The sequence below is a fragment of the Microtus pennsylvanicus genome, chromosome 15, assembly GCF_037038515.1.
Source record: "Microtus pennsylvanicus isolate mMicPen1 chromosome 15, mMicPen1.hap1, whole genome shotgun sequence".
Taxonomy (NCBI): domain Eukaryota; kingdom Metazoa; phylum Chordata; class Mammalia; order Rodentia; family Cricetidae; genus Microtus; species Microtus pennsylvanicus.
This window is the reverse complement of record NC_134593.1, coordinates 53,497,119-53,519,741: the sequence shown is the minus strand read 5'-3', so window position 1 is coordinate 53,519,741 and position 22,623 is coordinate 53,497,119. Positions and strand designations below refer to the sequence as shown.

Genomic DNA, 22,623 nt, shown 5'->3' with positions numbered 1-22,623 from the left:
CAAGGCCTTATCTATTCTGTGGGACACATTGAAAACTCTCGAGTATTTGCAGAATACACGCCTGCCATCCTCAAGGCTTTTCCTGCTTGTTCCAGTGAAGCATTTGGAATCCTGGATTCTTGAGGATATGGTATCTTCACTATCCTTGACTCTCTTTAATTTCACAGTGCCTAGGATTAACAAGTAGTATTTGGTGTTATATTATAGATCATTAATATAATACAGGTTTAATGGTTTCTGGAGCTGAACTTCTGTGAGGGAGCAATATTCTGAAGGTTTCAAAAGAGTCACAGTAAAAACGACTGCACTGTGTGGAAACTATAGTCAGTCCTCACCTCTTCTTTTGCTTAGTAAAATATTTTACCTGTGGACATAGGATAAAATAACTTTAATTGGACCCATATAATTAATAGAATCAGTGATGTGTCTTATATAAATATATATAGTAGTCATGCCAATTTCATCTCCCAGTCAGGGTGAAAGAAATTATGCCTCCCCCCCCTCCCCGTGCTACAGTTAACTACATCAGCATGGCACTACCATAAAATCTGGAAACTGTGGAGTATGGATAATCCACCATAAACTGTAATAAAAATTACCCTTCCAGACTCAATATTCTCTCCATTAAGTTCATAGACACTGTCTCTTTGTACATAAAGTTTTATGAAATAAATCGACCGCTATGCCTGTCTTTACCAGATAGCAAGCTGTTTTGATTTAAACGCCCATGATGGTACAATCAGTTTTTCCGTGTTTGCAGTGCGTGTTAAAAACATAAATTTTCTTTAACAAACCTAAAGTCGAAGGAAATTGCTCCTCTCTCTTGCGCCCTGCATTTAAGTATCTCTTTGTGAGAGAGAACCAATGATGTATTTACAATGGCCAGCCCGTTTGTTGAGGCCATAAAAGGGAGATTTGTTTCCCGTTTCAGATCTCTGGCCTTAAAGGTGTATTAAACAAAAACTCAAATCTTGGACAGCTTTGTGGGAATTGTCTGGAACCTTTCTGTGCTCAGAAGTCATTGTCAGATTCTTGATTGCATTTTTGTCTTCTCTGTGCTGAATCTAAAGGCTCCCCTAATCATCTCTGCTATGGCCTTTGTCGCAGTGAATGCTTTCAATCAATCCTCTATAAACACGGGGACCTTTGAAACAGAGGGAACCTTCTGGGGCCCTCACTCATAAATCCTCACAGAGGAAGAAGTCAGAATGGGCTAATGAAGGTGGAAGAGGTGATGTTTGAAGGGAAAGATGAGGAAGCATAAAACTCCAGCATCAGCGTGGGTAGGAATATGTCAGACCACGGAAGAAATAGACGGCAAATACAAAACGGAAAGTGTGTAATTCCACTGCGGTGTCTGTTTTCATGCATTTTCCCATACATGTGCTAGCTGCATGTGTTAAAAAGCACGCATGTGTGATGTGTACTGCCCTGTACCCCCAGGAGATACCTGAGCTCATCATAGCTCTCAAGGTTTTCAACTCTTACATTAGACTTGCTTCTCATACTCTTTGTGACTATAAATCTCGAGCTATGCCTAGACTCAAAAAAGTAAATAAAAAAGGCGAAGGGGAAGTAAGAGAAAGGTATATTTTACCATCCTTATTTTTATTGTTTGGGCCCTTGGACGTGTTTCAACACGTCCTCAGTAGATTTTTAGATATTCCCAATAGCCCCAAGAAATTGTAGCACTTGGCTTTCTATAGGCTTCCTTCCAGTAAGAAAATGTTTCTACAGATTTTGAATTATCAGTTCACTCAGGTTCTGTTCTGATTATTTTATTTGAAACTGATGCACAAATTAGGAAATCGGCTTTTATCTTTTGGGACACTCAGGACCAAAGGTGATGGAAAGGTGAGATGTCAACATCATTATCAAAGTAAAAACTTGATTCACCAGAAGAATGGCTTCCTGGATGAGAGTAAATAGGGTTACAAGCCTACACCTATGTCCTTGGAGGTAATACTAACCAAGAGCATCGTAATTGCCTTTGAAATAATGACCATCAGTAACAAAAGAATGATAAATAGCTGTCAAGTCTGTTTGAGGAAGTCCGCAAAGTATGTAGTAAATCTTATAAATGTATTTGTTGAAACTATTTCAACAATAACCTTTGTTGACTGTATGTTCTTTCTGATGTACATATTTTATCCTTAAATCCCCCAAAATTACAATGTAGACATTGCTGTCCATTTTTCATAGGTTAGAAAATAAAGACCTCTGTGATTCTACTCCTTAAAGGTTCAGTCTATAAGGGGTAGCACCTAGAATTAAATCAGATTTTAAATTATTTCAGAATCATTTCCCCTTATTTTGACTTGATGCTTAACCAATAAGCTTAAAATATTGCTATTTTAACACCCCAACCCTATATATCCCCCCACCCCTGTCAGGTGCTGTTTAACTGAACATCAAATCTTGCATTTTAAAATCACCTGTGCTTTTGGGTTCAGGTTTAAGATTCATGAGGTATGAAACATGTCCGTGTAGCCTCAGCTGTTTCTGCACACATATGAACGCTATGATGTAATTCTGTACAGCTAAGTATTGCCATTAGAGTGTGGTATATTAAATGCTTCTGTTTCCCCCTACATCTTGCAGCAGAACAATAGCCCCGAGCTGTAGGTCAACATTTCTAGGTGCAGGGAAATTTTGTCACAGTGTGGTTCACTGAGTTTCAGAGACTGACATCTGTGTCATTTTTCGACATATCTGGTCCTTGCCTGGAGCTCTTTTGAGGAGGAAAATGGATACAAGGACACACATGTAACACAAACATGCCTGTTGTATCTTGCCTCATCCTGTTTGTGGTTATCAAAAATAAAAATAAAAACAAAAACCCACAAGGGAAAAAACCCACAAAGACACAGCCAGCATTTAATGTTACTGTGTTACTGGTACAATTATATTTATTTTTCTTAGATTAATGAGTTCAATAAAAATCCTGAACACTAGCCAATAGCTAATCATCATTAGAGCATCACACACTCAGAATCGTCCAAGCTCGTGTGGCAGATGTTTAGAAATGTTTTCTTCAAATTGGAAAATAAATTCTCAAACACGTGTGTTTGGATACGGAGACTAGCTGGCCCTGTAATAGGGACTGACATCTTCCAGCTCTGATTTCAATGTCGTTGCTACATATCGAGGCATTCTTTTCTTATCTGCTGAACTTCTCACAAAGTCAAAGATGCAGGCTGCTGTCCAGTGCTCAGGCATCACACCTGCACAGTGCCACATCTTACCATATTCCTTCAGTCATCGTTTTCATGGAGGGTAACCCACTTATCATCTAACAACTGGGTGGCGGTTGGTGATGCACTCTTTAGTGGCATTATTGTGCCCATTGGTATAATCTGCAGTAATCAAGGTAGTATAACCTCCAATTATGTGTTTTATTATCTCATTATCCACCTTGAATCTAGCACAACTCTTAGCAGGCCTATTTTTCTTCCTTCCTTGGCCAATTGTGATTATTATTTTAATGTTAATCACTGTCATAACCCCTTGGTATTTCAAAGCAAACACGCTTTCAATGACAATGTGAAGCAAGTTTTAGCTCTATAAAGCCATCTGATCTGATGTTGATGGGAGGCTGCATCTTTTCCATTTATAGATCTGAGCAACCCAGTGAACTGTTGCTGTTTTACCGCTTTGCAATCCATTTTATAAGCACTGGAAAAGCAACGGTTCTTAGCAACAATAGGAGAGGGCTATCACATACTTTGGGGAGTCGGCCATAGTTTATTCCAAAAGAGACATAAGGAAAATCAGCCTCGTGATACTGTTCAATCTGTTTCTGAACTCTCAGATGTGCACCTGCCCAGCCAATCAGTTTCCTTAGAGAGGCCTCTCATGTTTGTAAAGTCCAGAATGCAATGCCCATCAAGTACCTAGACATGTTAGAATATACTTATCGTGAGACTTCATATTGTCCCTTCTTTGGGCTTGTATGTATGAATGTAAATATAATCATATGCATAAAGTAATATTTGACATATATATTGTTCATATAAAAGTATTTTAAAGAAACAGTTATATTTCATAAACTAAAGAGTTAGCTGACTTATTATCAAGTTCTTCAGTTTATGCCCTATATTGTACCATTTAAATGAGAAAAGGAGAGCCTGGTCCTGGCTCACATCTGTTATCCCAGGGTTGGTTGCAGAGGCAAGGGGATTGGGAGTTGAAGGCTACTCTCAACTATATGCTTAGCTCAAGATCTCTCTTTGGGACATGAGGTTCTGTCAGAAATGTTACGATTTTCTGTTACTTCAAGAAATGTGATGGCTGCAGCGCAAGGTTGTGGTTTCGGTCGCTATCAGATTCATTTCTTAAAAGAAAATTAGAGCTTCCAAGTTAAGACACCCAGACCCAGAAGTCTTTAGTTTCCTTTTCTTCCGCTTGGTACAGAATCTCGTTATATAGTCCTAGCTGGCCTGGTACACTCTCTGTAGCCCAGGCTGGTCTCAAACATGTACCAGTGCCCCAGCTCAGACTTCTGAGAGCTGAGATTTCAGGCATACACCACCATCCATGGCTTAAATATATTTAATTTTTTTAACTTTTTGTCTTAACCAAGAATTTTCACATTCCTTTCCATCCATGTCAATTGGTAGTCCCATTAACATGTGTCCCTGTTTTAACCACATATATAGCATATAGTGTACAAATTGTACCCACAGCAGACCCACAATGAAATGGCCAAGAAAACAGTAAGATGAGTCGCAAGACAGCCAAGCATAGGCCGACAGATGTGGTGCGCAAAGAAAGTCACAAGGTTGGGAGGTGGAAGAGGGTGATGGCGACATCAGGAGAAAGCTGCTCCCGAGGAAAGATTTAGTCACAGCATCTAGACTGACAAGAGCAATTTTAAAGGTTCAAATCCCTGAACTACAAATTACCATAGTACATCCTGGTGGGGAAGTAGATTGATTGTACAAGAGGAAGGATGCTCAGATATGATCAAATGGAGGATATGCAAAACTGGAAATGAAGCTTGAGGCATGTACACGGACGTGGTTTTCATAAGCCCATGCTTGTGTCTCTGAGACTTGTCTCACTCTGTTTGGAGGTTTGTTTGTTGACTTTGATGTGCTTTATCCATTTCACTCTGGGCTTTGCTGTGGGTCCTGTCTATACACTATATATGCAGTTAGGACAGGTATGTGTATTAGTGAAACTACAAATTGAGATAAGCTTGGTGGTTGACATTTACTGCAAGTTCAGGGACTCACAGAAGGCTGCATTGGGTAGAAGCGAACAGGATAGCATTGGATGGAGGCCGTGGAGGCCGTGAGATGTAGCAGAAGCAGAAGCAGCAGCAGGTCATGTCTGGAAACCAGCCAGGACTATCTGAAGGCCTGGTCAGTGGTCACTTCAAAAGCAATTAAGTGGAATTTATTGGCCAAATGGATTTCAACGGTGAGAGAAAATGTGAATCTAGAACCTTGCCTAGGTTCTCTTTGGGAAACAGCAATGTGTCCAGAAGGTTGAATGGAAGGATATTTGGGTAGAAGGATTGCAGTGGGAAGTTTACCCAGGGAGCAAGACTGAGTGGAAAAGTTGTCAAAGCAAGAAATAAAACAGACAGGAATGGAAGTATTCTAAAATATATCAATATATCCACCTGCGAGACCAGATCAGATTACATTGCAATAATCACAGAGATACCTAGAAATATGTGAACGTTAAGGGAGAGGATGAGTCCGCAAGTGTAGACGGGCTAACATAAATCCCCAGCTGACAACAGAGCGGAAACTTCATCAAGCACAAGGCATAAAGAAGCCTCCCGAGATGCTCTGTGCAGAGCCTGTCAGCACAGCACATGCCAGGACGACAATGTAGCGTTTCCTCTTCAAATAAAGTTCAACAAACCATAAATCTTAAAATTGTTCAGAAATATATAGTCTCTGGTTATAACTCACACAAATATGTCAAGCCTGGAGATAAAGAATATGCTTTCTTTTCTTCCTCTTGTGGCCTCATATTTGAGATCTTCCTTCCTCAGCTTCCCAAGATACCAAGCAGTCTAAATCATGTGCTTTAGGAGATTAGATAATACAGAAAGGCTTTATGCATTAGAGTGATGTTTAAATCTGGCAACATCAATCTCGTCGGAGGCTGTAGCATGTGCACACATCAGTGGAAATATAAATTGGTTCAGCCACTTTGGAGAACAATTTGGCAATGTGCATGAATTAAACTACATCATAATTTTCAGATATATTCCATGAAGCAGCTTGTGACAGCATAGCTGGCAATGGATATTTTGAAAACTTAATTTTCATTATAAAAATAGATAAATACTAGTGGTCCATTCAAAAAAAATAGTTCAGTTAGACTGCAGAAGAGGAAAGCAATGAAATCAGAAAGTCTGAACCGATCTCACATGCCATGCTGAGTGAAATAAAGCAAACTTAGAATACGATGTTGTTGTTTATGCTTTGTCAAATGGCATCGATGCCCTTTGTTTGTACACGTGGAACGTATGAAGCCGAGTTAAGTATTTGGATTCATGTTAAACGATTCTGTGTGTGTTTTTCACACCATGCATAGATAGATGTGAGAATAACGGGAAGAAGTTGCTGTTTATAATTTGGATTCACTACTCCACTGAGTTAAAGAGACAACCAGATAGTTCAGAACCACTGTAGCCAGAGGGCCTAGGATGTGGTGGTTTTACTACACAGGCTCACAGGAAGAGTAGCTGTGCTCCTGACAGCAGGGGAAGGCACTTGGATTATAACGAGACATCTACGCTCTCAGATCCTTTCTGTTTGGCCTCAGGAACAGCCAGGCATTAGTGCTGAGGAACTTGGCAGCTTTGTTTGAAAAAACGTAACTGGATAATGTCAAGAATATAGAGCAGTGTATGTCCCAAAGGTTGGTTACACACGGATGTCACCACTCTTTACCAAGCAAAATTCCGTTTTTCTCCATTACTGCAGCAGAAGGAAACGGGATCAAAGTTCTGTGCTGGTTTCCTTCCAAATACAGCAGCACACGATGTACTAGGCATTGGCCTGGAAGAGTCCAAAACCACATTTTTTCTTGTTATCCCATCTTCCTCAAAAACAAACTCCTCTCACAAAACCAAGATGAACTTTGCACAGAAGCTAACATAAACCAAAAGAGAATGTAGGAGAATGGGAAAACCTGGTGCGTACCTCCTCTTTTGTGCTCTGCTCTGGCCTAGTAGATGATATGGAACAGCGGTGTTTCCAGAGATGGTGTTGGTCAAGCTGATCAGTTTTACTTGAATCCAGTACAAGCTGGCACTCACGCAAACATCTTTATTAGTCAAGGTTCCATGGAGAAACAGAACTGATAGAATGAATATATACATATACATATCTATGTATTTATTAGAGTGACTTACAGGCTGTGGTCTGGCTTGTCCAATAATGGCTATCTCCACACAAAAAGTTCAAGGATCCAATAGTTATTCAGTCCATGGGGCTAGATGTCCTATAGGGTCTTCAAGTATATCTCAGAAACCTACAGAGGTGGACTCTTGTACTAGCGAAGGAATGATTTGCCACTGAGAACAGGGCCAAGCAAGCAAATAGAGATCTCCTTTCTCGCAGGTCCCTTGTATAGGTTGCCACAAGAATGTGGGTCACAGACTTAAGGTGGGTCTCGCCATCTCAAATGGGCATGGTATTGGGTCTTGAGAATGGAACCTCTGGCTTGATAGACAAGATCTCTACTTTTGAGGTCCACCCTGTAGGTGTATTTATTTGTTTGTTTGTTAAAGCTAGGTTTTGCTGACATGGTACTTCCTACATAGTTCAGACTGGTCTTGAACCCATGGAGGTTCTCTTGTTCCAGCCTCTCGAGCACAGGTGGGCAACACCAAATGAAGCTTCTGTCGTGGTCATTGTGCAGTGGGCTAACTTCTTTGCTGAAGGAGACTGTGGGGTAAGTGTAAAGTTCTACTTTGAGAAGAGAAGCAAGCTTAAGATCACGGTTATTATTATTTTTTTATAAGCTCCTTTTAAAGAATTTCTCACATCCAAAATGCCTGAAAATCAGTCAAAATGGAATAAGATTCTTGATCTCAGTCAGTGTCTTAGATCTGACATTACCCCATCCATAAGCCAGAAAATACAGACAGGAGAAAGAGCAAGTACATGAAAAGAGAAAAGTTAATGAAAAGGCCGCGGATTGATGACTCCTGAAGTCTCCTCTGTGTACTGTAGATGAAAATGAATTTGGGGAGACCATTATCCCCCACCTGCATTCACCTCAAAATCCCATTACTATTACTAACGTAACACTTCTCTGCCTGCAGTGGACGCAGTTTTAAATAAATCATTTGGAACCCACTGGGTAGGCTTTGACACAGCTGGAATGGCTTGCCAGGTGCAAAGTATTTAGGAAGGAATGGCACAGTGACATACAGAAGCCCTTGGACTTTGCAGGTACCATGCATAGTGGAAAAGTCTGATTGTTGAGGGGGATTCTTGTGAATGCTTTTAGAATCACAAAAGCCTTTCTTCTCTGAGATATACTTCCAGGAAACATAGGCAGTTGAGACTCAACTTTCATTTTTTTCCCCAGCCACAAATAAGTTGTCTTGGTCACGCCTCGTTAGAAAAAAGAAAACCCTTGTCATTTTTCTGAGGATCTCAACACAATCCAGTTTTGAAGTTTTATTTTAATGATGATATCCTTTTTTTTTTTTTTTGCTATTTCTAGACAGTAACTTCTTTGAAAGAACTGCAGCATATGGAGTGATCATTTCCTGAAAGGACAGACAACCATACTAAATGTAATCTAGCTAAAAAGTAAACAAAAATATGGATATTACCACTTGTGTCATGCCATGGTCTATGTAAACCCCAAATACAATATTCTAAGACTTTACGAAGTCATAGAGATGTAATAATTATAACTTCCCATAAGTAAATGTTAACTTTAGAAAGGAAGCCAGGATGTAACTTTTGAAAGGAAATGCAAATGAACCACTCTGTCATCCTGTGGCAGAAACCTATGACAAACTGTAACTGATGTGACCATTTTAACTACAACTTTGCACTTACCCAATAGTCTTCTCCAGCAAACATTACTTTCTATGGTATAAGAAAGGTTATTATTCGTATGGTCCCTCTCCTCTCAAGGGGCAAGTAGAATAACAGAGGCTATAACGTATACATGTACTCAACTAGAGTTGAAAATAGAGTGCCACAAACATATACAAATACAAAGTATGGATTTCTCCAAGGAGTTATTAGATTTTGCTAAAGGAAGAAGGACCAGATATGCCAGAGGATTCATGGGGTTTTACTGGATGAATTGCAAACTAAAGTAAATATCATGGGCAAGATGAGGTACGAGGTATTATTCATGGTTAGAGTTGGGAAATGATCACGGGGTGCTGTCAAACCTTATTTATTAGAAGACAGGAAGCGTTCAAGGGTTTCAAAGTGAAGAACGTTTTAGGAAAGGCTTGTGCTCATTGTTTTGTAGAGAAACCTTATATGGAGAAAGTGGATGCAGCAGGATTTTGAGAATGTTCAGCAAGAAAAGAGGGCAGGGATTTAGCAAGAACAGTTAGTAGCTAATTTGAGGCGGGGGGGGGGGGGGGATGAGGGAATTTTGAAGTGAGTCCCAGTGTGGAATTCTCTCTATTGGAATTAAGAAACATGAAGAAAGGGTAGGGCTTGAGATGATTTTGAATGTATCAGTGGTGAAAGAGTCAGCAAGATGCTTAAAAGATACGTGGAAGGGAGGTCACAGCTGAGCACATAAAGCCAGTAATCTTGAGATTGCAAGGCACTGTAGAGAAGCTTATCAACAGAAAGATGGAGAGAAGAGCCTAAAGGACAAACCAATATACAGTGAGGATCCTGTAGAATGGCCCAGAAAATGTAGGACTGATAATCATAGGGACAAAGAGCCCCAAAATTCTTAGAAGTGCATGGCAAAGCCAATGAAACTGTCTCAAAAGAGACATTTTTGTTTTATAAGAAACCACATGAATTTTGGGACAGTCTCTGCTTAGATCACAGCACTAAAGTGACCAAGTTTTTAAAAATGAGAATAGATAAATGAAATTTTATTCATAAAACAAGTGGCAACTCCCCCATGCCTTAATTTGCCCATCCCTCGAACCGTAGGACAGAGAGGGTTGTCAGAAGAAATTGGGACTGAAAATGCATGGAGCAAGCAATTGTGCTGAGTGTCATTCAGAGGACCAACAGCATTGTCATAGAGAAGTGGACCCTGCACTAGGGAACTATACAAACATTATGAGATTATTTTTTAATACAGTGGTAGCGGAAACCATTATGCTGTCAAGTATACAGATAGGGATAAGGAGAAAATGAACAAAATTGCATATTGTATCCATATATTAGCAGCATCTCAAGATTTGCAGAATTGATGGAATTTTTAAGTCCACATGTCGGCTTCCATGCATACCTCACACTTTCTGCTCTGTAAAGGCAAAAGTGAAGGGAGAGAGAGGCAAGGATCTTTAGGATCCTGGGAGGTAGGCAGGACTCTGGGGAGCTAGTTCTGATCTTAGAGCCCACTGTTAGCATGAGCCAAGCTTTGCTTACTTTCAGCTGTTTCTCTCCTCATATGTCTTGATGTCTAGGAAAGGAAGCCATGTAACTGAACAACTCATAATTTGAAAGCAAAGGTCAGTTGTACAAAAGGAGAATGAAGACCATACTTCATAACAACACAAGTGTCTTGAGTTTAACTGGGTGCACTGCGTAGCCAGCATGAAGCAGTGTCAAAACAAGAGAAGATTAGTGCTGTTTTCCCAAGAACACTACTATTAGCCCTGATAATTCCTGTGTGTGGGTCTCCACCTTGATGGGCAGGCATACCAAACTGGATTCTTCACAGAGACCATAATTGATGGCATGCTTTTATTCTGCTAGAACACTCCAGTGACTCTTAGCCCCCCCTCCCCACACACTACCACCATACACACACAAATTCCCTCTTCCCTGGTCCACTTCTTTCCCCCTTTGTTAGCTCCAGCTGCATCCTTCCCTCAGCAGGAATCCCAGGCATCTGGATCACACAGCCAGCTCAGAGTCTTTGCATCTGTTGTTCGCTGTCCTTATCATGACCCTTCCCCCAAAATGAAAACAAGCCAGCCCATGTGCAAGCCTCTATCTACTCCTCCAGGTTTCCGCTCCTATGTAATCTTTCCCAGGCTAGATTCCTAGCTACTACCATCACTAAGGATGTCTTCTCAGCTCTCAGCAACCCCTGACAGCCTCAATTGCTTCCTTTTGCTCTGTGGCCCTTAGGTGATCTAGAATGTTCAGTTATCTTCTCACTTATATATGTATTATTTACCATCTGTCCCATCATCACTACCATCCTCTCCACTAGTGTGACATTGGGCTACTGAAATTGACCTGAGTCACCGCACTTTTGCCAACACTCTGAAAGATGCCCGGTACCCTGTAGCTGTCCTATGAGAACACTGCCTCAATACATAAATGGATATTTGGATCGAGAGATGTGGCACCATCGGTAACGTTTCTGTCCATTCTGCCTCCATTACCTTGGGCCAGTTTAGGAATGAGGAGAGTGAATTTATTTCGGTTGACAAGGCCAGGGGTCCCCTCATGTTTTCTGAAGCAGGAGCTGTGTTTCCATGCTACAGGTCTGCAAGTCCCTTTGGGAACAACTCCTCCTCAGACTCTGTTGGGGGAGGACCTGCTGCCCCAAGAGATGGACATTCCAACAATATAATCCTTCCAAAGCATTCATGTTCCTTTATTGCCCTTCTGTCTAGCATAACAGCAGCTCTCCTGGCAGCCGGCTTTTCCCGAACTGGGACAAGTTTCGGCCTTGGCAAGGTTAAGAAGTTAGTTTACAGGGCAGGCAGTGGGGGCCACTGAAAGCGGAAATACAGCCTGGCAGCACTGTGGCCGCTGCCCACTCAGCTCAATGGCCTCCTACTCCTGCTAGGTCTCAGGATCTTCTCTTTTTTGCCCCAATAGGCAGGAAAGGGATTCTGTACCTCTTTCTAAGATCTTTTTCTTCTGATATAATGCTCACAAAGAAACCCAGGGTCATAGAAATGCTAAGCAAAAACTTTGCCACTGAACCATTCCCTCCCAACTCTTGCCTTTGGCAAACAAAAATGCCTAAGGGTGGACTGACTGGCTGTCGTTTGTCCACAGCACTGAGGAGACATCACTCCTAAATCAGTTAGATTAAAATAGCAAGTGTTTTATGGGATAACAGTTCTGAAGGTCAGAATTTGGAATGGGTTTAGACCAAGAGTTTTCACACTGGCCACATCTGGAATCCCTGGTATAGATGTGGTCTTCTGGTGATTGGAATGAGAATAGCTAATGAAATAAGGCGAATATGCTAGCTGGGATAGGTGGCCAGCTAAGCAGCGCATCTCTTCCAACTAACTCTGTCCAAGCTCTTTCCCAGGGTGACCCACTTCTCAGAACAGGAGTCCCAGTGAGGAAGTTATTTTCAAGTCCCCGCTTGTGTTGTATCTTCCAATGTATTTTAACCACAGCAGGCCATAGAGTCCAGCAGAGTCACTGTTAGAAGTGGCCAGATAAGGATGTTGCCCAGAACAATCTGCTTAGTGGTACTATGTCACCAACTGGAATTGAAAATCAATCTGCTCAACTTCAAGTGTTTGGAATTCTGCAGTTTTCATCCTGGGATTTGTCCAGAACACCTCCAAATTCAAGAACTGAGTTTCTCCAAACATCCCAATCCATTTTCCACTTTTCAAATGTGTAAAATCTTAAATATGAGGGGTTTGTGTGTATGGGCATATTTCTGTTTTGTATATGTGTATATGTATCTGTGTGTGTGTGTGTGTGTGTGTGTGTGTGTGTGTTTAATGAGAGACTGGATCTTACCAGTCTTAACTCTTGCTGGTTTAGAAATTACTTGGTAGACTAGATTGGCCTTGAACTCAGAGATATCTTTGTATTCTACCTCCTGAGAATAGGTTAAAGGTATGTACTGCCATGCCAAGCTCCAAGATAAAATCTTTGCAGCCACAGATGATCTCTTGCTCTCTTACTTTACAGAACTCTGTGTGTGTATATGTGTGAGTATGTGTGTGTGTGTGTGTGTGTGTGTGTGTGAGAGAGAGAGAGAGAGAGAGAGAGAGAGAGAGAGAGAGAGAAAGGGAGGGAGGGAGGGAGGGAGGGAGGGAGGGAGATTGAATGTGTGAGAGGTATGAGTGTTCTGGTTGCCCTGGAAACTTTTGCATTATCTGAAATGAGTACCAAGAAAATTGATCCTTCCGAACATGGATTCAGATATGCAAAAACTAATGGAGGTTAACTGAATGAGATGTCCCTATTCCACGTTTAATAAAAGCAGAGTGGAATTATGCAAGTATGTAGATAAGCTAATCATCTGACCTAATCAGCAATGCAAATTTTAAAAAGCCTTTCTAATTATTTTCTTAGTTTGGCTGAGGGTTTGAATATGAGGAATTTCTCAGAATGGTGGCAGCAGATGTATTTTATAATATTTTTTGAAAATATTGGAAAGAAGTCTTTAAGTAGGATCCTCCTGAAAAGCACATTCAAACCGATAACTTCCTTAGCATATTTTATCCTTAAGTTTATGTAAGCACCACATTATTTAGATGATCATACAAGAGCTTCAGCCTTTCCTGGGATATCTCAGACAGTTAGCTTTAGGCTTGGCCTTTATCCTCTTGCAGAACAAACCAAGCCCTCCTCTAGCTGGGCTGTCTTTGACAACTCCTTTTGTATTTTGTCTTATAATAAATCTATATTCCTCATTACCTTGTGCTAGAGGTCCTGGTAGACCCGTATGGGATCTGATATGTGTTATATACAAGGGATTATTTCTATTTCTGGTTATTTCTTGTAATTAAATATAGAAAGTTAATGCTAAATCATCTGGAATAAATTCAGCAGTTTCAATATATAAAACAACTCTACATCTCGAGGGGCAGTAATTGTATTAAAAGATTCTGGGAAATTCTAATAAAGCCATGAGAATATCATATAATTCTGACTTTTGAACAGAACCATAGGGCTTTGAGCTACTTTACTTATTTTCCTGACTTATAACCTTCCATTTCTGATTTATTTATATGAGTATAGAATGTAGGGCTCTGGAAATTTATGTTTCTCATACATTATGAGGGAGAATTAACTGGTTCTTTTTATAAACTGAAATCTTTTGTTTTCAGGATATTTGTTTTTAATTTCCCCCAATAAATTACTGCAAGCTATTGGCCAGTATTCATTTTCTGCACATAATGAGGATATTTCAGCATTAATAAAAGATATCATAATTTCTGTTTGGTCTAGTATTATTAATTGATAGAGTCTCATTTTTCTTTTCAGAATCAATTCAGAAAGCTTTCCTACACAGGACTTTAATTTTTTTTAGTCTGTTTGTGTGGTAAAAATATCCATCCTAAGGTATTATCTTCTCTCTGTCTAAAAATTACTCAAGGAAAATGAGTAGGCGGTAGTATGACCTGGATTCATTCGAGTTCTAGATACAGGCAATTCATGTGTGTATACTGTAATTTCTCTTTTACAAAAGCCAATTCTATCCCTGCCTCAATGGATAATTTCCTTAGACTATTTAGGTTCTTATCACCTTTTAAGTTTTGAAATAAATTACATAGTTCTTGAGTAGTTATCTTGATTGTTTATCACGACATGTTAGTGTCTCCTAGCAATTTTTGAAAATCATTAAGAGTTCATCATTTATATCTCCTGATTTGTTTCTGTAGTTGAATTTTCTGTAAACCTATTTAATATCCTAGGTAATTAAGAGAATCTTCTCTTTGTATTTTTTCCAGAGCAATTTGTAACACACAACAAGAGAAAATTCTCTTTACTTCATCAAACATTATTTCTAAAGTCTCTGTGTCTGAATCAACTGAAGATTGTTAACATGCAACTGTACTGGCCTCCCCTTGAGGTTCTGACAGGCTATGTCCTCCACTATCTCCACTAAAAGCACCTTCTACGTACATTCTCTAAGATCCCTTTTAAAGGGCCCCTGCCCACCCCACATCTCTCTTTTCCTCACTCTGCTTTTCTGCCTCTGTCTCTGTCTCTCTCTCTCTTTCTCTCTCTCTTTGCCCTTCTCTTCTCTTCTGCTGTTCCTATCCCCACAGGACACCCTCACCCCTCCCCTTCCCTTTTTTTTATGTTACCTTACCCCTAATAAAAAGCCCTTGCACATGAGTTCTGTTACATGGCATATTTCTCTCTCATGCTGCTTTTTTGAAATGACAACAAAGATATCATGGTAAAATATAGATTGAGGAAACTGTTTATGAATTATTTCGAATGGTTGTTGTACAAAATATTGACAAAAGGTAGGGCTGTTTAGCATCATTTTGGAAGACTTTTCCACTGATACCTTTTAACAGGCTGAAAATTATTATAAGTAGGCTCTGTGACAGCAAATTTTTCTCTATCCTGTTCTTGTAAAGGTATAGTTTAAAAAACAGTCTTCTATAGTAGAGAAGCCTTTAGGTAATAAAAAAGGGGGGGGGGGAATTCCAGGCTGTACAGAGTCCATTGACTGAATCACCTTATCAATAGCTTTCATATCTTTTCTATTATTTTTCTCTATTTTCCAAGCTTCTTTTTAATGACAAATATAGGGGGCTTCCAAAGACTGATCAGTTCTTCAATATATTGAGCCTTTAGCTGCTCCCTCACCAGGTGTTATAATGTCTGTAATTTTTTGATGCCAAAGGCCATTGTTCTATCTAGCCAATTTTGTCATTTAACCATTTTAAAGGTAGTGTTTTTTGTACCTTTCAAAGATCAGCAGCTGTTTTACCCTGCCTATGTACAACCTGAATAGCAAGTATTCTTGATAATACCTTTTAATATTTCTTTCAGAAGCCCTCTTTATTTTATGAGTGAAGAAATGTTAATATGTGTTTTCCATTGCTGTAACAAATCATAAACTCATTGCTATGCTAGTCACATATGGCTTTACTTTCCCTATCTGCCCTTCTGGCCCTATATATATGACCCACCTTGAACTTTGTTTTATGTGAGATAAAGTTCCAATCACTAGAAGCTAAATATTTACTTCCTGAGGAGAACAATCTGGTGGCCAAGATTTTGGTGAAATTATTGATATATCTGTGCCAATGTCTAATAAACCTTCAAGTACAATGCCATTTATTCATATATTTAGCTTTGGTCTTTGATCTTTTATAGAAGTTTGACAAAACACTTGTTTTATAGTCTCTTCTGAAAATTTTACTTTATTGTTTGAAGCTGTTTTGTCATCTAGAGCTTTATGGGTTTTAACAACAGGCATTAAATCTTTTAATTGCTCTGTGGAGTTTTCTGAATGCTGACAAGGAATGATTGAACCAAATTAAAATCTGTGAGAGACCCTCTAAGGCATTTCCTGTTGGCAAAGGGTTACCTTGCCTGTCCCATGTTAATCTGCATTCATTATTCCAATACTGTTTTTTGCCACACCTTCTGCACATTCCAGGAGTTTGAATACTAGTATTTGGATTATCTCTAGAAAAAAACATTGTTTCTAAGAATATCTTGACTACAATCCCTTTTCTGATGATCTTGTTTGCTGCAATTAAGACATCTGACCTTTTGATTTTTCTTAAAATTTTTAGAAAACGCTTCTCCTATCAAAGTAATCGTAAATGTGAGATCCAATATCAGTATTTGGGACCCATTCATCCACAGGTTCTGATCTTACCTTTAAAGGAATAATTGCCCTTTTACATTCTGAATTAGCAAAGATCAAATTAATATCTGTCTAAATTCTTGATCTGAGAGCATTCTATTTACAGCTTAAGTCAATCTTTGTTAAAAATATTATTTTTACTTTATTTTATTTTATTTGACCAATATTATGCCAATCCCAGCTAAGTTGATTATCCCTTCATTTAATTTTTCAATTTTCAAACCTTCCTTTGTGGAACTATATAGAGTCCTAACTCCCTGTATCATGATATTGTTTCCCATTCTTAATTTGCAAAAGATTCTTAAAAAGAAATAAAACCTGATTGCCTCCCTAAGAATTCACAGGTGCCTCACCTGCTCTGCTGACTTTTCAGTTTGTCCATAGCTTCAACATTGGAGGTATGTGTGGGAAACCAGCTACAGTGACAGTGCTCAGCTGTGCAAGCAGGGACTTTGGGCGCTGCAGGGTGCCAAGAGCAGGGTTGCTGAAGACCTTCATTGTGCTACATACCCAACCTGAGGGTATCTGCAGCTGCTCTAGCACCACAAGTGGAGGAGCAGTGAGCCCTCTGAAAAGTGCGTGGGGTGATGGTGTAGGAAGAGCCCATGAGGCTAGGACACAGCATGGGAAAGCACCAGCTGCCTGGATGACAGAGCTGGCAATGGGCAGCTGCCTCAGGCTGTTGGAGACCCTGCAGGAGGCTGCGACTGCAGATTTGGGGCTGGGATGTACAGCCCAAGTGTGGCTGTGAAAGAGACTACATACTGAAAAAAGCCCTACTGAGAAAAGCCAGTGACCTGCAGGAGCTCGGAGAAATGGTAGCTTTAAAAGGCACCCCTTGATCTTGCCACACATTGGACACAGGTGAAGTGATTATTTATATCGTTCTATTATTAAATAAAACTCAGGAGTCAGATATTGGGGTTAAAACCTGATAGATCCGAAGAACAACAGAGGAACGATCAGCTGAACCTGCCTCTCCACACCTGCAGATCAAAAGGCCTGCAAATGAATCAATCTAAGCTCTTCTTGATTCCATCCTGTTTTTCTCTGTCCTAATCTTAGTCCACCAAAAACTCTGCTGTTAATTCTGGCCAATCGAATTTGACTCTGCCCTCTGATTTAAAAAGAAAGAATTGCTGTATTTGAGGACAAAGCTAGAGAATATAGGTAATCCAATGTGTATCAGGATTTTCTTGTCAGAGACTTTGGAACTCGGACACATTTATTCAACTGAACATTTATTATTCACAGAATATATGTTATTCACAGAAAACCCCCATTTGTCTAAGCTCTTAACTCTCTAGGTAAAATTTTCAGTCTTCGCATCGTTGACATTTTAGAGTGATAGATTCTTTAGTGTGGATGGTTGAGTGTTCAGAGTATTATAGACTATTCAGCAATGTCCTTGACTTATCTACAATATGACAATAACAGTCTTATGTCCCCAATAGCACCCTACCTCTCAAGACTTGACAGGCAAAGTATTTCCATATTCTCTCAAAATCTCTGGGGCAGACCAATGAGGAATTTATCCACATTTAAAGATGACTGTTGTAGAGTGTTTGAATTAATTCATATAATATTTAACAAGCAATATCATTTCACAAAGCACTTTTCTATTTGCATGGACCTAGAGAGAGAAAGTGTGTCATCTACACTAGCGTCCACCAGTTTCTTCAGTTCAAAGCCTGAGGAGACCCTCTAGGGTTAGTTTTTTCCAGCCACACTGTAAATATTGTGGACAACCACAAATTGTCTCTTCCTGGATGAAACATGGTGAAATATCAGCCTTTACTTTTGGGTCCATAATGCATAGCTGCAAAAAAAAAAGATATTTGAAAAATAAAAGGTATCTTTTTGCTCAATTGTATCCAAATATCATTCTAACCATATTTTTAAATATGCTCGAACCTAACTTCCCTTGTAATCTTGATTTGAAATGGAGTTGTACCCCAAATGTCATTGTAACCTGTTTCAAAGTACGTGTTGCTTTCCTTGGCTAACAGCGGTGGTTTTGGAAAGCCTCTGTTTTCCATTGAGAAGTAAACTTCTGGATTGGAATCATGTATTTTGACTTTTGCATAAGGGAATTTTCAAATGAGGAGGTGTGCTTTCTCTCTAAGGGAGGTGAGACTTGAAATTTCGGGCACTGATTTCCAAAGCTACTCACAGAGGGGGAAAATGACAGAAAATCTAACTTTAAAATTCATGGGTTATTTTAGACTGAATTACTCATCAAAATGCTCAGGTTGTTTTGGTCAGCAGGAGCAGGAGATCAGCATCTTACCTTGACAAGTCTGCAGCAGAAGGAGGATCATATGTAGAAATATCTTTGAAAAGGCTGTAGCCATGATAGAGACGAGAGCATACTTTGCAACACATGTAAACAGATATTAGAAATGCTTGGAGCTTCCACCTCCGCCATTTTTATGTAATCAAGGCTCTGCCCCACTGGCAGTAGTGATAAACTGCGAGGTGACAGGTCACTGAAGAAAAAACAAAAAATATCATGCCCACTTTGTTCCTTTTTTAACCTCACATGAGAGTGTGAAGCGAATAATACCTTCTCTGCCTCATGCCCTGTATGCTCTAGGGAAAGCGCTAATGAAAACTGGTGTGGCTGGAAGCCTGGCAACAGAAGAGAGCAGGAGAAACCAGGGGGTGGAACAGGTTGCTTAGGAGCTCTGTTATTAGCTCTGACCACTCCACGTCAGCAATATCACAATTCACTGATATTGATGACCTTTGTTCTAGCGCATACAGGGAACTCTTGGGATCTATTGCAGGTATGGTGTTCACCACAGGGACAAGGAAAAGATGTCTGTGAACGGTCAGTGCATAAAGCACTAATTCCAGGAGTTTCCGGGATTCTGCTCGTGGGAATGCTCGACGTTGGTCCAGCATGGAGTTCAGCTGTGCACACTAATGTTAATTCGTTATATATGCCTTTTCTTCCCAGCACAAATGGACCCCCGAGGCCTATCTCCCAGACAAAGTAAAAGTGACAGTGATGATGATGACCTGCCAAATGTGACCTTAGATAGCGTTAATGAAACTGGATCCACGGCCCTTTCCATAGCCAGAGCAGTCCAAGAGTAAGTACCGCATTCCCGGAATGCAATGAGCATTGCAAGGTGATCGGTGGATAATGGGACTTGAAGCCTCTCTGCTTCCTCAGGCGCGGCATTCGGGATCTCAACTAGCATGTGTGGCTGTGGCTGTCCGTTTTGCCTGCATGCTTTGGGAGCAGGTTGTAGCAAAGAATGGAATGTCTCAAAAGAGTGGGGGGTTTTGTTGTTAGACATAAGAACTCTGCACATCCTTTCAAAGACCCCTTGGTCTTTTCTGAATATTGGTGTCCAGTTATGGCCATCGTTACTTGCCTGCAAAGGGAAGGGCAATAGAATGTTTCAAGTATTTTTATCTTGGTATTTATTGTGATTCTTTTCAATGCTTTTTAATTTTTAGTTTTAATTGTATGTGTGTATGCTCATGACTGCAGTACTTGTGGAGGCCAGAAGAGGTCATCAGATCCCCTGGAGGTGACTTTACCTGCAGTTCTGTGTGAGCAGCCAGCCCTGGTTAAAAGCACATACTGCCTTTACCCTCTGGGCCATCTCTCCAGTCCGCCCTTATGTTGCTTTGATAGGAAACTACAGAACAGCTTTATGGGAGATTTAAATTGGGAGGGTGCTGTGTCAGGACTCTGGAGGACAGAAATCATAGGCACCTTTCTGGTGGAGTTTTTTCTTCTTTGTTTTCTTTAACTTGGACCACAGAATAAGAAATCAATCTTTGCTTGCAGGAAACAACTGCATTTGTATTGTTGTCGTCTCCGTGTGGGACGGAACTTGTGGTGTCCTCGTGTACTTTTCCGTACACTGTTCTCTAACAATGGCATTTGTGTTCTGTCCAGAACAGAACATGTGCTTGCCCGTGTGTACAATAACATCTTTAATGTTGCTAAGATAGAACTGACAAAATTGTGTGCGTGTAAAATGTACAAGTTATGGATGCGATAGGCTTGAAGACAGTGAAATGATCACCACATTCAATTCGTGTGCCCATCCTTTCACGAGGTCCCTTTTGTTGCTCCTCTTTAGGATCCTTAAGATCTATTTTTTATTTTATTTTATGTGTATGGGTCCTTTGCTATACGAATGTATGTATGAATGTAAGTCCACCTACCATGTACATGCCTGATATCTTCAGAGGATGGGATCAACATTTGATTCCTTAGAACTGAAGTTATAGATAGTTGTGAGTCATCGTATAGGTGTTTAGAATTGGACCCAGATCCTCTGTAAGACCAGGAAGTTCTTTTAACCCCTGAGCTATCTTTCCAGCACACGAGCTATTTCTTAGCAAATGTCAAATATATAGGACAGTGTTGTTAACTTTAGTTACCATGGGATATGACAGATCATGAATTTACCTTTTTATTGAAAATTTTTCCACCCCACATCCCATCTCTTGTAACCTACTACCCTGCTCTGTTTTTCTACATTCGACTTGTATGACTCCACAAATTAGTGGTAACTCTTTGATCTGCTTGAGAGATGCATTTTCAAGCTGCAAGATTTTGTATAAAAATGCAAGTCCTTGTCCTTGAAAATATTCTCACAATCATGTATGCATATTCAGCAGAGCTCGATTTATTATTCCTGTTGGTGTTTTCATTAAAAGGTTAGTAAAGCATACGTTGAGTGTCTATCACCTAGAAAGCTGCAGAATACCTGAATCATCAATGATTAATACACCATCCTCAAGTCGGACTCTGCATGCAAGCATTTAAAAGTACTTAGATACTTCGGGTGTAACAACCAGAATGCCGTGAAACAGTCTCTCAAATACAGGGATATTTACAAACTTCTAGCAATATAGAGAAAAAAAATTTGCTGTCAGAATTATACAATCCATGTCAAATTACAGAAAATTCTGTTCCCTGTTTTGGTTAGCATTAATTTTCAATGTTTTTCTTCAGTTGTGCCTTTGTCTTCTTGCTCTTGTTTTCTTTTGAACTCCTGATGTTTGTAATTCTTTCACTATTACCTTCTCTTTCACCTCTTTTTTCTTGCTCTTCAGCTGATGCCCAGTGTTAACTCACACTATTAAAAACACCAGTTTAGCATATAAACAAGGAGAAGATTTCAGAGGATTCCTGAGGGTCTTTCCTTTTTCTGTGCTTGTAGACCTGTTCTGGGACTATTGGGTGGAGAAGCATGCAGGGAGGAAGATGGAGAAATCAGTTTTCTGCAGAGCAGACGAATGAGTTTTAAACTGTAAGAGAGTGAGTTCATGGTTTGTCTTTCCAGTTATAGGGCAGTGGTGCCCTGGTCTAAGGTCACCCTATGGTTTTCCTGCATCTCCTTTTTCAGCTGCAATGTAGAGTTGGCCGTGAGAGCAGAAAGATGGGCGAGGGGGAGGAAATTCAGAAAGATTGACTCCAGGATGTGTCAGACTTTTGATGAAGACTCTTAACACCAGGCTGAAATGCAGAGCAGATGTGTCCAGCGGACGCTCTCTGTCCCTGTCCTGCTTGCTTAGTTGTTTGCCAATTTGACACAAGCTCGAGTTATCTTAGAGGCAGAACCACAAATGAGAACATGCCTCCATCCAATTTGTTATAGGCAAGTCTGTGGGGATATTTTCTTGATAAATGGCTTAAATGAGAGGACCGGCTCACTGGGGAAATGCTGGAACATGGAACCCATGTTCCACGGTACTGTAAGAAAAAAGATTGAGAAAGTCATGAAGAGCAAGTCAGTAGAGCTGTGTTTCTCCATGGTCTCTACTTCCATTTCTGCCTCCAAGACCCTGCCTTGAGCTTCCCTGACTTCTCTCAATGATGGACTTATAAGCTATAAGTTGAAATAAATCCCATCCTTCTCAAGGTGCATTTGGCTGTCATGTTTGTCACAG

The 22,623-nt window shown here is 40.1% G+C and overlaps 1 protein-coding gene across 2 annotated transcripts in view; it reads left to right on the top strand.

Annotated features, from left to right (window-relative positions):
* Window positions 1-22,623, top strand: part of Klf12 (KLF transcription factor 12) — a 377,546-nt gene that overhangs the window by 242,816 nt on the left and 112,107 nt on the right. For both annotated transcript variants that reach the window (XM_075949284.1, XM_075949282.1), the window contains exon 5: window positions 19,661-19,796. In XM_075949284.1, coding sequence (XP_075805399.1) covers window positions 19,661-19,796 — 136 coding nt within the window. The remainder of the gene's footprint in view (window positions 1-19,660; window positions 19,797-22,623) is intronic.